We start from the raw sequence: 12915 nt of genomic DNA, 5'->3' as shown, positions 1-12915 counted from the left end.
CTTTGAAACAGGTGAGCTAGTTGAGGGAAGAAGCAGAATAGTAGCCACAGAATGCAACCTATGTGGAGAAATGTCAGCCAGAGAGACCAGAACCCCACTGGGTATTGCGGTCCCAGCAGTAACATGGAGCACACTCGAAACCCGAGTGGTATCTGCTTGATAGATGTCCCTAGACTTCTGCGTGGAGGTAGAGAATCACAATATCCCTGTGTGAACAAGGTAATCTTGCTTTGTTACACTAGGGATGTACATCGGTAATTAGGGATAAGATCCTGTATTCTACACACTGTAGCCCAGCAGGACTCCAAACTGACTATATAGGGCTGAAATTAAGGAGCTGTAAAATGGTGGATGAGCTGATAGTCTTGGAGTTAACATTCAAGCTCAAATATAAGACTAAAACTCACAGCCCCTAACCCAGCAAATGGCAACCTAAATTCACTAACACGCAATCCCTTAGCTCCTCTACACTGCCCTGCTTATAAGGACGAGTGTTCCATGCTAGCGGATGTTGTTTGACAACAAGAGAACGCAGGGCTTGAAGCTACCTGTAACCAACTCACTTATGGTGGCTTGGATGGGTCGGCTAGAGTACTGCTGACACAGTGGTAGGTGCCAATAGAGACAAGGGAAGGGATACAGCTTTCCATTCAGAGGCTAACTCTATTCTGGAAACTCAGGGTCCTACTAGTAGGGGAAGGATGCTACGGACTCAGAGCTAGGTGCTAAGAGAGATGGGGAAGGGCTATAGCCTTGTATCCAAAGGTGATCCCTCCTCTGGAAGCCCAGGTTATTAATAGGGGGGGGGGGATGACTGGGAGAGGGTCATCTGGTAACAACTCAGTAAGAATACTATCTTGGAACGTGGCAGGTCTTCGAGCTAAGCTAGTGGACCCAGAGTGGTGAGAGTTTATTGACTCCCATCAAATAATACTTCTGCAGGAAACGTGGGCAGTGGCTCTGGTATTTTGATGTGGGTATGTCACTTTTACAGTGGACGTGGTTCCTTCTACCTTGGGTAGGGCCTCTGGCGGATTGCTTATTTGGTTGAAATTAGATTTCTTCTCAATAGTGAAACGTGTTGTAGCGGGGACTAAGGACTTGCTCGGGTAGATGTAAAATAAAACCTTCCAAGAGGGTGCATCACATTGTTATTATTGTCTGTATTAGATCTGTCCCCGATAATGTACTCTCCCCCTTAGTGGCCCATTTTGCTTATATTTTGCAGAGTCTTAAAGGTAGTACTCTGAAATGTATTGCTGGTGACTGTAACACGAGGCTCCAAATAGGATTGAGGAGATTAGATTGCTCGCCATATTCAGTTAGTCCAATAGATAGCCACGGGGTGTTTGATCAAATCATAGAAATCTCAAGGGCGGTCGCAACTCAATTGGAAAATCTGATCCTTGAGCATGGATTAAAAATGACAAATGTCAGCACTAGATCTGATATCCCTCCCAAGCTGACCTTTAAGAGAGGTCCTGTTAAATCTTATATCGACTACTTCTTGCTCATTTCTAGAACCACTAAGTGTCTTCAGGCAGAGTTGGATTCTTTTGTGACCTTCTGCAAAATGCAGGGCCTTGAAATCAACCCTCTGAAAACAAAAATTATTGGCATTAATACCCATAAATCGTTCAAGAGGAGAATGGCAATTTAAGGCTCCGTAATTGAACAGGTCAAACACGTTGACTGTCTAAGGGTTTGGCTGTCTGACACATTGACCTGGACCCACCAAATAGAGAAGAGTAAAAATCTTCTTAATCAGAGAATTTATCTGATTAGTAGGAAAAAGAAGTTAGCGGGTGGGGGGGAGTGAGAGGGGCAATCTCCCTGGTCCTTCAGGTTTATAAAGTCGCAGCTTTACCAGCAGCTACTTATGGGGCTGAAATCTGGGGATTTGTGGATGCATCGGCCCTCTTAGTGGCTGAGAATTACTATCGAAGCGGTCTATTTGAGATTGGCAAGGGTACGCCCTTAGTCCCACTGAGGCTGGATTTAGCATTTAAATCTGTTAACCTCGAGATAGCTTTAAAACCCTTATTGTATTGTGTAAAACTGTGGTCAAATGAGAAGCTGACACCTTATAGGACTCCCTAAGTGATCTGATTTCCTGTGATACAAGTGCAGGTACGCCATGGCTCAGAAATGTTAAGATGCAGTGCGAGAAGCTGAAAATGATAGACCTCTGGAATTTGCCAGCAGTTGCTGCTAAGGGAGCCAGGCACAAAGTGAAAAGTGCCTATTGGAATCACGCCATGGAACCGATTTGGCTAAATTATGATAATGAGAATCTGACCGGGTATTTTTAACTCTCAAATGTTCTCCAGCTTACGAGGAGTTCATGGATGAAATCTACCCAACCATTGCCAAACGGCTTTATATCCAATTTAGATATGGGTTTTTACCTTTAAGAACCATAAGGGCCATATGGCCCAAGCAAGATTCCTCAGTGTTATGCCCCTTTTGTCAATCGGATAAAGAAACTGTTCTTTTGCCCCCAGTATAGACAGCCGCGCAGAAAATGGTTAAGTTGAGGTTTGCCAACTTCTGACTGTCAGACATCATAGGGAGGCTCTGAGAATTCTTAAATATGACACAAAGGCTGTGATAGTATTCGCAGTCGCTAAATACCTAGAGCACGCATGGTACATTAGACGGAGGGGGTTGCCCTAATGGAATTTTTAATTGACTGTACATATTGCATCTTCAGTGTTTATAGAGGCATGCGACTGGCAGCTGATGATATATTCGAGCTCTATTTTCACTAAACCTGTCCCTGGTCTATTCTTTGCATATGCACTTTAAGATTTACTCTAAGTAGTTCCAAATAATATATTCTGGAGGTGGATTGTCTCCTTTCCCCACAAATATTTGAGTAGAATCTCGGGCTTCCATACATGATAAAATGGAAGAAATATCATTGCACATTTCTAGGCAATTAATATGGCTCTGTGTATTCTGTCTTGAGCAGCTGACGATCTATTAGATTAGCATTGTTTTTAAATATGCATTTCTTCCTTTAATTTGTATATGTATTTAAAAGTTTAATTCTAAGTAGTTTTAAATAATATATTCTTCTTTTGTCCTAAATTGTTAAAGTTATATGTGTATTTTATATGGACTATTTTACAAATGTACATTTTTATATTTTATATATCTATGTATGCTTTTATGTTTTTTCACTGAAATAAAGTAATTACTATCTACGTTGTATCTTGTGTAATCTTCACTCTCCACTACTGTTTGCTTCGAGTGCGTCCATGGTAACGATTGAGAAATAATGGACTGCAGGCAAACTATATGATGAGACGATCTGACTGTCTGCCATAGTGCAGTTCCTCTTGACTTATAAAATGAATTCTTAGAAGGGGGATGGATTTTTCTTAGATATGAGTGTTCTATATAAGTTTGTCGACCTGTGAGATGACCTGGTCTCATGACTGTCCTTGTCTTTCTTTTCACCTCACCTTAGATGTTTGAGCGGGAGACCAAGCGGGAAAAGATCCTGGAAGCCCGGCACCGGGAGATGCGACTTAAGGAGCGTAGTAAATCTGAACAGGGCAAAGACGATGAGAAGCCTGAAGAGAAGGTGGAAGATAACAGTGAGGAACTTGTAGCCAATGCTGAAAAGGAGTTCTTTGAACTACTGAACGCTGAACTGAAGAAGAGGGAGGAAGAGGAGGCAAAGCAGCAGTCACAAGTGGCAGAGGTAAAGTATTAGCCAAAGTTAGCAGGGATAATGAGGTGGTAGTTCACTGGGCAAAGGGGTGAAGCTCCAAATACGGAGCACGGGGGTGCATCATTGGCAGAAAAGAACTCGCATAAAAGGAGTAGCCAAGAACAGATGGAGCAAGGAGGTATTTTAGTTTCTCAAAATCAGCACCTAAGAACAAAATAGCATGTACATTAAATAAATAAGCCTAAGGAAGAGCCCCCATTTGAAATAAAAAAAGATATGTCTCTTGCCCAAACTGAGAACTCTAAATAAGAGAACAAATATAAAATACTAACCCAAAACAGTGACCCAGAACATAACGTTAGTTTAATAGAGCAAAGAGAGCAGACGGGAATAGCTGGAGTAGGAAGATATGCCAAAACCTAGACAGAGGGGTGAGAGGAGATGAAGGGGTATCAGTTACTATACCAAAAGTAGTGACAGAGGATAGACAAAGGGGGTAATTTACAAATCCAAAAGGACTGGCTCAGTATAGAGAGGGAAAGATAGTATGTCACTAGTCGATGAGGAGCATCCTAGAGCAGGAGTAAAATGGCATGTTAATTGATTGACTTTTAACACTGATCCATTTTATTAGTCAAAACGAAGCAATCCAAAAACAAAGGTAATAAGGTGTTGCATCATGAGCCCAAATGATATAACCTAAACAGTGTAAGCTGAAAGGTGCTTTCTATCCCCAGAAGTGAAGAATGGTTAGAATTCTGGAACATCAAGTGTGATCTGTAGCCCAGATTCTTGACTCTAGTCAAACAATATGTTTTACATCTTGAAATGGCTGTGTGTATCGATATTAACAATTTCTTGTCCTTGAAGTTTCCATTGTGTACTATGGGCAGTGGTCCTCGTCTTGCGATTCTCAAAACATTAGTTTTCCAAACTATGCCTTTATTCCAACAGAAAAAAATATGTGCTGGTTGAAGAGCTATAGAGGCGCCTCAGTGTGATATTGCTGCCCACAGTTGCAATCTGGATAGTCAGGATCACATGCTATTTGAGAGTCTAGCAGCATATGCATGTCAAATGATTACAGTTTGCTTTTTTTAATTTCAGAAGGAGATTTTGGAACAGAATCCGCCTGAAGCAGTAGAGGTCAGTGTTTGAAGAAGGATCATCAGAGAAGATCCTTCTCCAGTAGCAGATGTACTGTGCTTCCCAGGCGCTCACAAACATTTTGTTATAGATATCAGTATGGGGTTTTTCTTCATTTTCATTATGTAAGTAAATTAGGAGGCTCTATTTGTTCCTAATCATTGAACTTCACTTACAATGGCATGGAGGTGTTTAGCTGGAGGAACAGGAAGAAAGCAGTTTGAAAACCTGGTGTCAATGAACTCTCTTTTCAAAATGAAGACCCTAAATGTCCTCATGCTCACAGTTGAGTTTGGGGTGAAGGCTTGTAGGAATACTTTCCACCATCAGGAAGGATCTACCTTCAAGATTCTCGATGTTGGTGGAAAACTCAACAGAGCATATGACTAGGCCAGGACTTAATTGTTGTTATACTAGAATAATCTTTTCCAGCAGTTTGTGATATGCTTGTTATGCAAAATGCACATTCTTACACCAATATGCCATGTTGCATAATTTTCCATCTGTTTGGGGAAAATTCCTTTTACGGGAGCATAGCAAAAATGTGAACAAACAGAACACAAGCCAATGCCGTTCACGTCGTTGTGCAAGTTAGCACTATTTTGTAGTGCAAAATGCATCCTTGTGTCCATAATGGACGCAAGAGTGCATTTTTAAACTAAAAGTAGCTCTAAGTGGCAGGTTTGCAGTTCACATAATGTTGTGTTATTTTCCGGAAATCTCGCTTAATTGTGGAAAGGAAATTATGTAAATTTATCACACTCCTACATATGACACAGATAATGTATTGGCTGCATATATGCATATTGATAACCCTATCTGCAGGTGGATAGCTGTAAGTACCTGCAAGTGAGATAGTGGAGAGCACTCACATCTTGAAAGATTAGATGGATTTGATAGTAATAGTGATATTTTGCTTTGTTCATTTCAGAAGGAAGTTTTAGAAAAGATTCCAGAGGAACCAGTAAAGGTCAGTTCGCGAAGCTGGATTGGTTTAGAGAAGGCCGGGTAGAGTGAGACATGAATATGCCTAGCTGGCTCCCCCATTGCAAGTTGCCATATATATTGGCATGACTTTTATGTTTCCTTATGATTTTAGACACATAAAGGGATAATATTTGTTCCTAACCACTGAACTGCATTCACAGAGCACCTGTAATGATCTGAAGCTGTTCAGGCTGAGGCAGTTGTTACCGAATATTCCTTTTGAAAAGTGGTTGGTTGAAAACTAACTGCATAAATGTCAGCAAGATCACAGCATGTTACAAATATCAACATGGAACAATTGCAGTTTTGGCATTGTAACTCCTCTTTCTAAAGGGGAGCTTCGCCTGGAATGTTTCTTCAAAATCTGTATGCTGCCATGTTGTGGGCTGCAACAAGAACAAAGTGATAGATTGAGTGCTTGAATTAAACTCTCTGAAGCCCTCATCCCAGTCCATCACTTTTTGGCCACCATACCACCCTAGACAGAGGCCCACATCATGCATTGTGGTGTGTCATCAAAGTCGCTGGTTCACATTTCTTTGCTGCTTCTTTACTAAAAGCACATAACATACTGATTGAGAGCTCACTTGGCATAATGCAAAGCCCAGCTTCTGTTGGTGGGTTCATCCTACTCTCTTCTTAGTCTTTTCGATCATTAAAAGTGAAGTGAATGCTCCTGAATATGGGAGTAAATTTTAAAACAATATACTGGAACACTCCAACAATTTGTTTAAATAACACAATTTGAGGAAAAATAACCAGAAAAGTCAGTCCACAAGTAAAAAGGAGATATGATATATTTTTGTTTGTTTTTATCATATCTACACACTTCCAACCAAGTACCTGGTCATTAGCTGACATGTGTTTCATCCCCAATGGGACCTTTTTAAGGCATATGACTACAAACGATATTTCTTATTCCTTTAATAATCGCAATAGATGAAGTAAAAGGATATAGGTGCCTGAGTAAGAGTTTTTTCTAGGTGATCGCTCCTTTGGCTGATTTGACTGTTGGATTCTTCCTTTTAACAAATCTAGTCATCCTCATCTGTTTTCATCAATATTTTCAAGCTCACAATAAAGTGGTGTTGCTATTCAATCATGGGGGGCACGGACATGGAGAGCCACGATAAGCTATGTCCTGTTCTCTGCAAAATGAAAGATTCATTTAGCAGAGGACAGGACAGAGCTTCTCTGGGCTCTGTATGCCACAGGAGAATCACCTGGAAGAAACTCGTACTCTGGCACCTATATTGTCTTATTTCATCTATTAATATTAGAAGAATAAGTCTCCCCTCCCAGGTGGAGGAGCACTCACAATACAGACGACAACAATATATCAAATTACCTTGGACTTATGGACTGACTTTTCTGGTTATTTAAACATTTTGTTGGCGTGCTCCAGCATATTGTTTTATAATTAAGTGGTCTGTTATGCTTTGGAGTAACACCATCATTGCCCTTACAGGTAGCAGAGCCGTACACTGTGGTAACACCAGTCTTTGAACAATAGTTCTTTCTGTAGCCTTTACCCTGATTAGTTGAGTACTGTGCAACATCTTTTAGTAATTGTCACAGCTACCTATCTGTATTTAACATATGGGAGCAAATTAGATTGTTGCTGCATTGAATCCTAGTAAGATCTGCCACAGATATTCAGAAAACGTATTAGTGGATGCTCTACAGGAGAAGGCAAACTACCCGTATTATCCAGGGCTGAGGAAAGACCTCACCAAATATCCATTGAACCATCCATCATTGCAGAATGGAGAGACATCTCTTATGGACAGACCCTACAATACAATACTCCTTCCAATCTCACTGATGAGTATTTAGGTCCATCCCTGAACCCTTTTCTGTGCCAGACTGTATATTCTCATGCTCAGAGAAGCAAAAGGGCCCCAATTAAAGACTAACACAATTGCAGACTCTAAACTTAGTATACTGAAACAGCGCCAGCTACTGTCTAAATTTGCCATGTTCACCTTAAAAAATGGGAATGAGACCCTGGGTTTTCCTGTGACAGAAAGACCTGTAACAGCTTCAATGGTGCAGTTTTGAGAACAAACACTCCCTGTGCTGTCGACATGGAGATGACTAAAACACATCTCTATTACATAACTGTAAATGCCGTATCCACAATTAACTGGAAATTTAAGGTACCTTCGTGTCAAATAGCTAAAGTCTTAGAAAAGGAATCCATGATTATGACTCACTAGTTAAACTTAAGCAATGACAGGCTGAGCGTAAAGAGAAACTATCACAGAATTGGGCAACAACAAAGGAGCAGGCCAAGCGAGTTTTGTTCTTAACTAGATAAAGCTTATTTGTTGAAAGACCATAATAGACAACCAAGGTGAAGTGGTTTGGGATTGCATAGGGTTGATGGGGGCCTTCCCAGCCATAGTTCTAAAAACGAAAAAAATTGGACTTCAGTCATGAAGAGTAGAGGGCGCTGCACCACGCGCTCCTCCTAAAACCCAGTGGTACTCATTTGCCTTCCATATTTATATATTTAAATCTTCCACCTTTGGGGCCCGTTAGCCCAGGGCTCATCAAACTGCTGGTATCTGAAGAAAATATTTTCATGGCAAGAAATGAGTCATGAAATCACTGAAATTAGTGGCCCTTCACAATGCTTATTAATTCCTTCAGTCAGATGGATGGACAAGGCCGCCCTGTGCTTCTGACAAAGAGGCACACAAGCTGCAGACTATTCTTGCCCCAGGCATCCAAGTCACGGGAACAAACTCAATTTAACACCATAAGCAAAACATGCCGCTAAATAATTCTTACTTGGGAGAGGTTGTGGAATCGTGACATGATGCCCTGCATGCCTTCACCCAAAACAGAATAATGTTTAAGGTCACTAACTTAAAGGAGTTTGGGTCTCACTTCACTTTCCCCTCCCTTTTCAAGCATTCTTTGGTTCGTTTTTATACTTGGGTTCTTTTTTCTCTAGGGAAGTATGTGTTATGAAGTGGGGAAGAGTTTTACTTACCAAGCTGCAGTATGGGTAAGGATGGGGTTTTGGCCATCCCTGCCCCCTCTATGGCTGGGGCAAACAAGTAAAAGGTTTGATCTCCAAGGATGTTAGGGGAGGGATGTTGAGCTGTGTAAAGAAAAGTGAACACATCAACTCTTGGGCTAACAAAAACCTACTTCGTTTGTTTTTACAGGGGAATCACTGCTACATTATTTTTGCTCAATTATTTCTTAATTGCCATCTTAATTAAAACTGTAGTACAAAATATTCCCGTCTTGAATGAGCATTTGAAATTTAAGATTATTACACGGCATTTGCCTTGGTACAATCTCGAAATAGAATGCCTTGTGTAGGCCCACTTGTCTGGGTTTGTTATATCACACAAACCCATTGTGGTCCACACGCCTATTGCATAGCAACTTAAGGCGCCTAAATACATTGCATCTCTTTTTGAACGTGCATCCAGAATATTTCTGCATCTAAGATTCTCATAGAAGATCATGGCAATTGGATGCTACTTCAACTAACGGTGTTTTTTTACATTTATACTATGTGAAATCTATGGTCCTCACTGTGACTACATTGAGTTTTGGACCAATATTACATTTGATGGTTGCCTTCTTCTGTCCACTCTTTCGGTGTAAAGATGTTAATGTTGCACCTATCCCTAGCTGTACTTGCACAACCCAGGTAGTCAGTTCTGCACTCAGGAAGACCAGAAGGGGACATCTAAATCTCAGTTCCATTAGGTTTGCACGATAACTGGCAGGAACAATAGCAGCTTCCTAGGTGCTATTGAGACACCTATTGCAGTAGGGGAATTATATTTATATAATAAAAGATTTCGCTTGTTTCCTTTTGAGTTGCGTGTTTCAGAGAAAATGATCAGAAGTCAGTTATGCATTTGGAATCCACTAATGGAGTATTAAAAAAAACACATCAATTTCCAAAAAATCTTAACATTCAGTCATCACCTGCATTCTTCATACTACTTTATAGATTTCATCATTAATTAGACATTTTAAAAGGCAAGCTTTCCATTTCATTTCAACTTATAATATTTTACTTTGACGATTCATAGAGAATTTGGTGCAATTACAGCGGGTGGTAATGTTTCAACCAACCACTTTTATGTGTGACTTCCAGTCACTTTATCAAGGCTGGAAACAGAAGAAGACATAGGAAGGAAAACAAAAAATGCATAAAGTAAGAGCCAAAACATGGTGAAATGCATACAGTGTAGCAGTATTTTTAATGAGCATTCGTTTTTTCAACCATATGCTGATGATATTAGCCACGTTATTGATTATCCAATGATGATGATACATAGCAAGAGTGTGAACAATTTTATCCATTTTTGAAAATATTCCTAAATTTATGAAGCAATCCATACCGTCATCCCCACAATTACTTTCTGCATCATTTCTTTAAATTCTTCCATTGTTAAATAAAATAGAATTTTGTAAATATACGATTTTCTTGCTCCTGTGGGGCAGATCGGAAATGACAGCTGTTCTCAATTTAGGTTGTCAGCTAACCTGACAGATCCCCAAAGGCTGTGTCTCCCCTCCACGGTGTAGGAGCCCCCCGGGTTTAAAGGTCCCCCTCGAGGCAGGAGGGACCTCTGTGCCTTAATTGGAGCAGCCAGTGCACTGACTTTCCTGAAGGTTATCAACTTTGTAGAGCGGGCACCATTTTTGTTGCACCTGTTTTTTTTGTTTGTTTTTTTGCTTTCAAGAAACAAACTCCCAAATCAGGAGTTGGTTTCTTGACAATAAAAAAAACAATGGCAAAGAACAGATGAAGTAAAAAGGAATTTTACTTTTTCAACTAGAGTGGCTGAGAACAGAAGCAGGTTATCTTAAAAGTCCTAAAAGAGCAGCCAAAGCATAAGCATGAGGTGGTACATGACATGTCCAAGGTAAGCCAGTACATCAATGGAGACAGGGTGATGCATTCAGTCCATCAAATAATAGCACTAGTAGTATATTACCCGCCATTCAACTGAAACGTCTTCTGTGATTCTTGACATCAATAATTAAATTTCTTTGTGCATTTGGGTTTCACTTGAGCTGGATGGGCAGTAGTCATCCTCTTACAATTGTCCCAACCATGAAAACCTTGCTTGTTTATGCACCTGCAAATAGGATTACTGTAGGAATTTGCAAGATGGATAGTTTAGGGCATATACAAGTTGAAAGGTTAAAGCCTTGTGTAAGTCGGATTGTGATATTTTGCTCTATTCATTTCAGAAGGAAGGTTTAGAACAGAAGCCGGAGGAGCCAGTGAAGGTCAGTTTGAGAATCAGGTTTCTATTAGAGAAGGCCATCTCTCCAATAGTGCATGCAGAGTGCCTAGCAGGCGGCGGCATCATGTCACTATGGAAATCAGCATGGTGCTTTTTAGCCCACCCCAATCCAATCCACTTCACCTCAGACCTATCACTCCAATCCAGACCACCCATACCAACTCAATGTTATCCACCCCAATCCCGACCACCTAACCCCATTTCAATCCACCCCATCTCTCTCCAATCCAATCCACCCCACTACCTCATTCCACTCCACCCCACCCACCTCACTCTGCTCTACAACACAGAACCACTGAACTATTTTTCCTGTTCTCAACTCTATGACACTCCACTCCTCCTACTCCACTCTACGACCTTCCAACAAATCCATTCTACAACACTACTCTCCCACTGAACTCAGACACCCCACACCACTAACCTTTAGCCATGCTGAACAGCAGCCACACTAGTGTACAGCATGGCAAAAACACATTGCCAAAGCTTATAGCTCTTGTATATGCGAAACCTATTGGCTTTACTAATGCTTGTTTCTGTTTGTAGCTGTGCACATATATTTATAGACTGTCTTTGTTCCTATCTGTTCACCTATTAAGTGCATCTAATGATCTTGAACTGTTGATGATAAGGCACAGGATACATTTAACTGCAAGCTAGGAATCCCTGTACATTTACCTTCAAATTGGACATGCTAACTTTCTCCCAGCTTAGCCAAGAGTTTGAAATGTACTGTATTTTAGAAGAAACAGCCTTATCACTTAAATATATCAACCATTGTGGTGTCTCAACGTTCTAAAGTGAAGCTTCACTTGGAACCTTTCTTTAAAAACCTTAAGTACTCGGTGTGTGATCACTGGATCAGGAAAACATATCAATTGCATTTTAGGCTTGTCCATGCTAGACCAAGCAAACCTGTTTTGTACTTGAGCAGACTTTTGTGTAAATCTAGAGGGCTGGGTCTCACATAATTTTGTTTTGTTCCGTATTTGCTTTTTCACTTATTTTTCACCAGCTGGGTGAAACAGATATCGTCTTTCAGACTCCATTTAAGTGGATGTGTGATGCCGCTACATATCATGCACTAGCAATTTTCGTAGCATTTGACTTTACAAACTGTGTGGAAAATAAGTGGAACAAGTCTTGTATGTGTACAATTTCCACTCGGATGGCCTCCTATTCATATTTCACTTAATGTGAGCAATTTAATGAAACGTTTGCATATGTGACATGGAAAATATTTTTTAGTTTCACCTACTCCAACTGTCTGGCTGATATATGTTATTTCCTGAGCAGTGGATCACTCATAGATTTGCATGCTTCAAAATATTTCCTGTAATCAGGCCTGAAACCATTGGGCATATTACAAATAACGAAGAATGTGCTATCAATCATGCTAATTTAATAATCTATCCACATGATTTTAAAACTTTTTATTTCTCAACCAATACATGAGTGGTCCACTTCTTAAAAGAAAGTACTCTGAAGAACTCCTGCTTTTGGTAATGTTATTTTGAAAAAATGTGCCTCTTTATGCAATGAGGAGCCTAATGTCTTCAATTTAAATATTTTGTCTATATGACTATTGACATGTGTTTTATTACATGCAGTGTCTCATAGTCACTCTGAGCCTTGGCAGAGAATTGCAGACAGCATACGTTTTTTAAAATTGATCACACTGGTACAACTTGTCCTCGATCCTGACTATTTGGAGGAGTGCTGTATGTGTAAAACAGTGTTTAATTTGAGCCAGTGATTGCCGGTGCGAGCCACCAGCACTTATTTTTGGGGGGCTGGCACTTATTTTTC

The 12915-nt window shown here is 40.4% G+C and overlaps 1 protein-coding gene across 7 annotated transcripts in view; it reads left to right on the top strand.

The window, feature by feature from the left end:
* The window catches only part of DNAI2 (dynein axonemal intermediate chain 2), a 121110-nt gene that overhangs the window by 89195 nt on the left and 19000 nt on the right, over window positions 1-12915 (top strand). For 2 of the 7 annotated variants that reach the window (XM_069199795.1, XM_069199794.1), the window contains exons 12-15: window positions 3476-3712; window positions 4790-4828; window positions 5760-5798; window positions 11054-11092. In XM_069199795.1, coding sequence (XP_069055896.1) covers window positions 3476-3712; window positions 4790-4828; window positions 5760-5798; window positions 11054-11092 — 354 coding nt within the window. The remainder of the gene's footprint in view (window positions 1-3475; window positions 3713-4789; window positions 4829-5759; window positions 5799-11053; window positions 11093-12915) is intronic. The other 5 variants (XM_069199799.1, XM_069199796.1, XM_069199801.1 and 2 more) reach the window with 3 other exon arrangements.

Source organism: Pleurodeles waltl, chromosome 7 (assembly GCF_031143425.1).
Source record: "Pleurodeles waltl isolate 20211129_DDA chromosome 7, aPleWal1.hap1.20221129, whole genome shotgun sequence".
Taxonomy (NCBI): Eukaryota; Metazoa; Chordata; class Amphibia; order Caudata; family Salamandridae; genus Pleurodeles; species Pleurodeles waltl.
The sequence above is the reverse complement of the archived record's forward strand: the minus strand, read 5'-3'. Positions and strand labels throughout refer to the sequence as shown.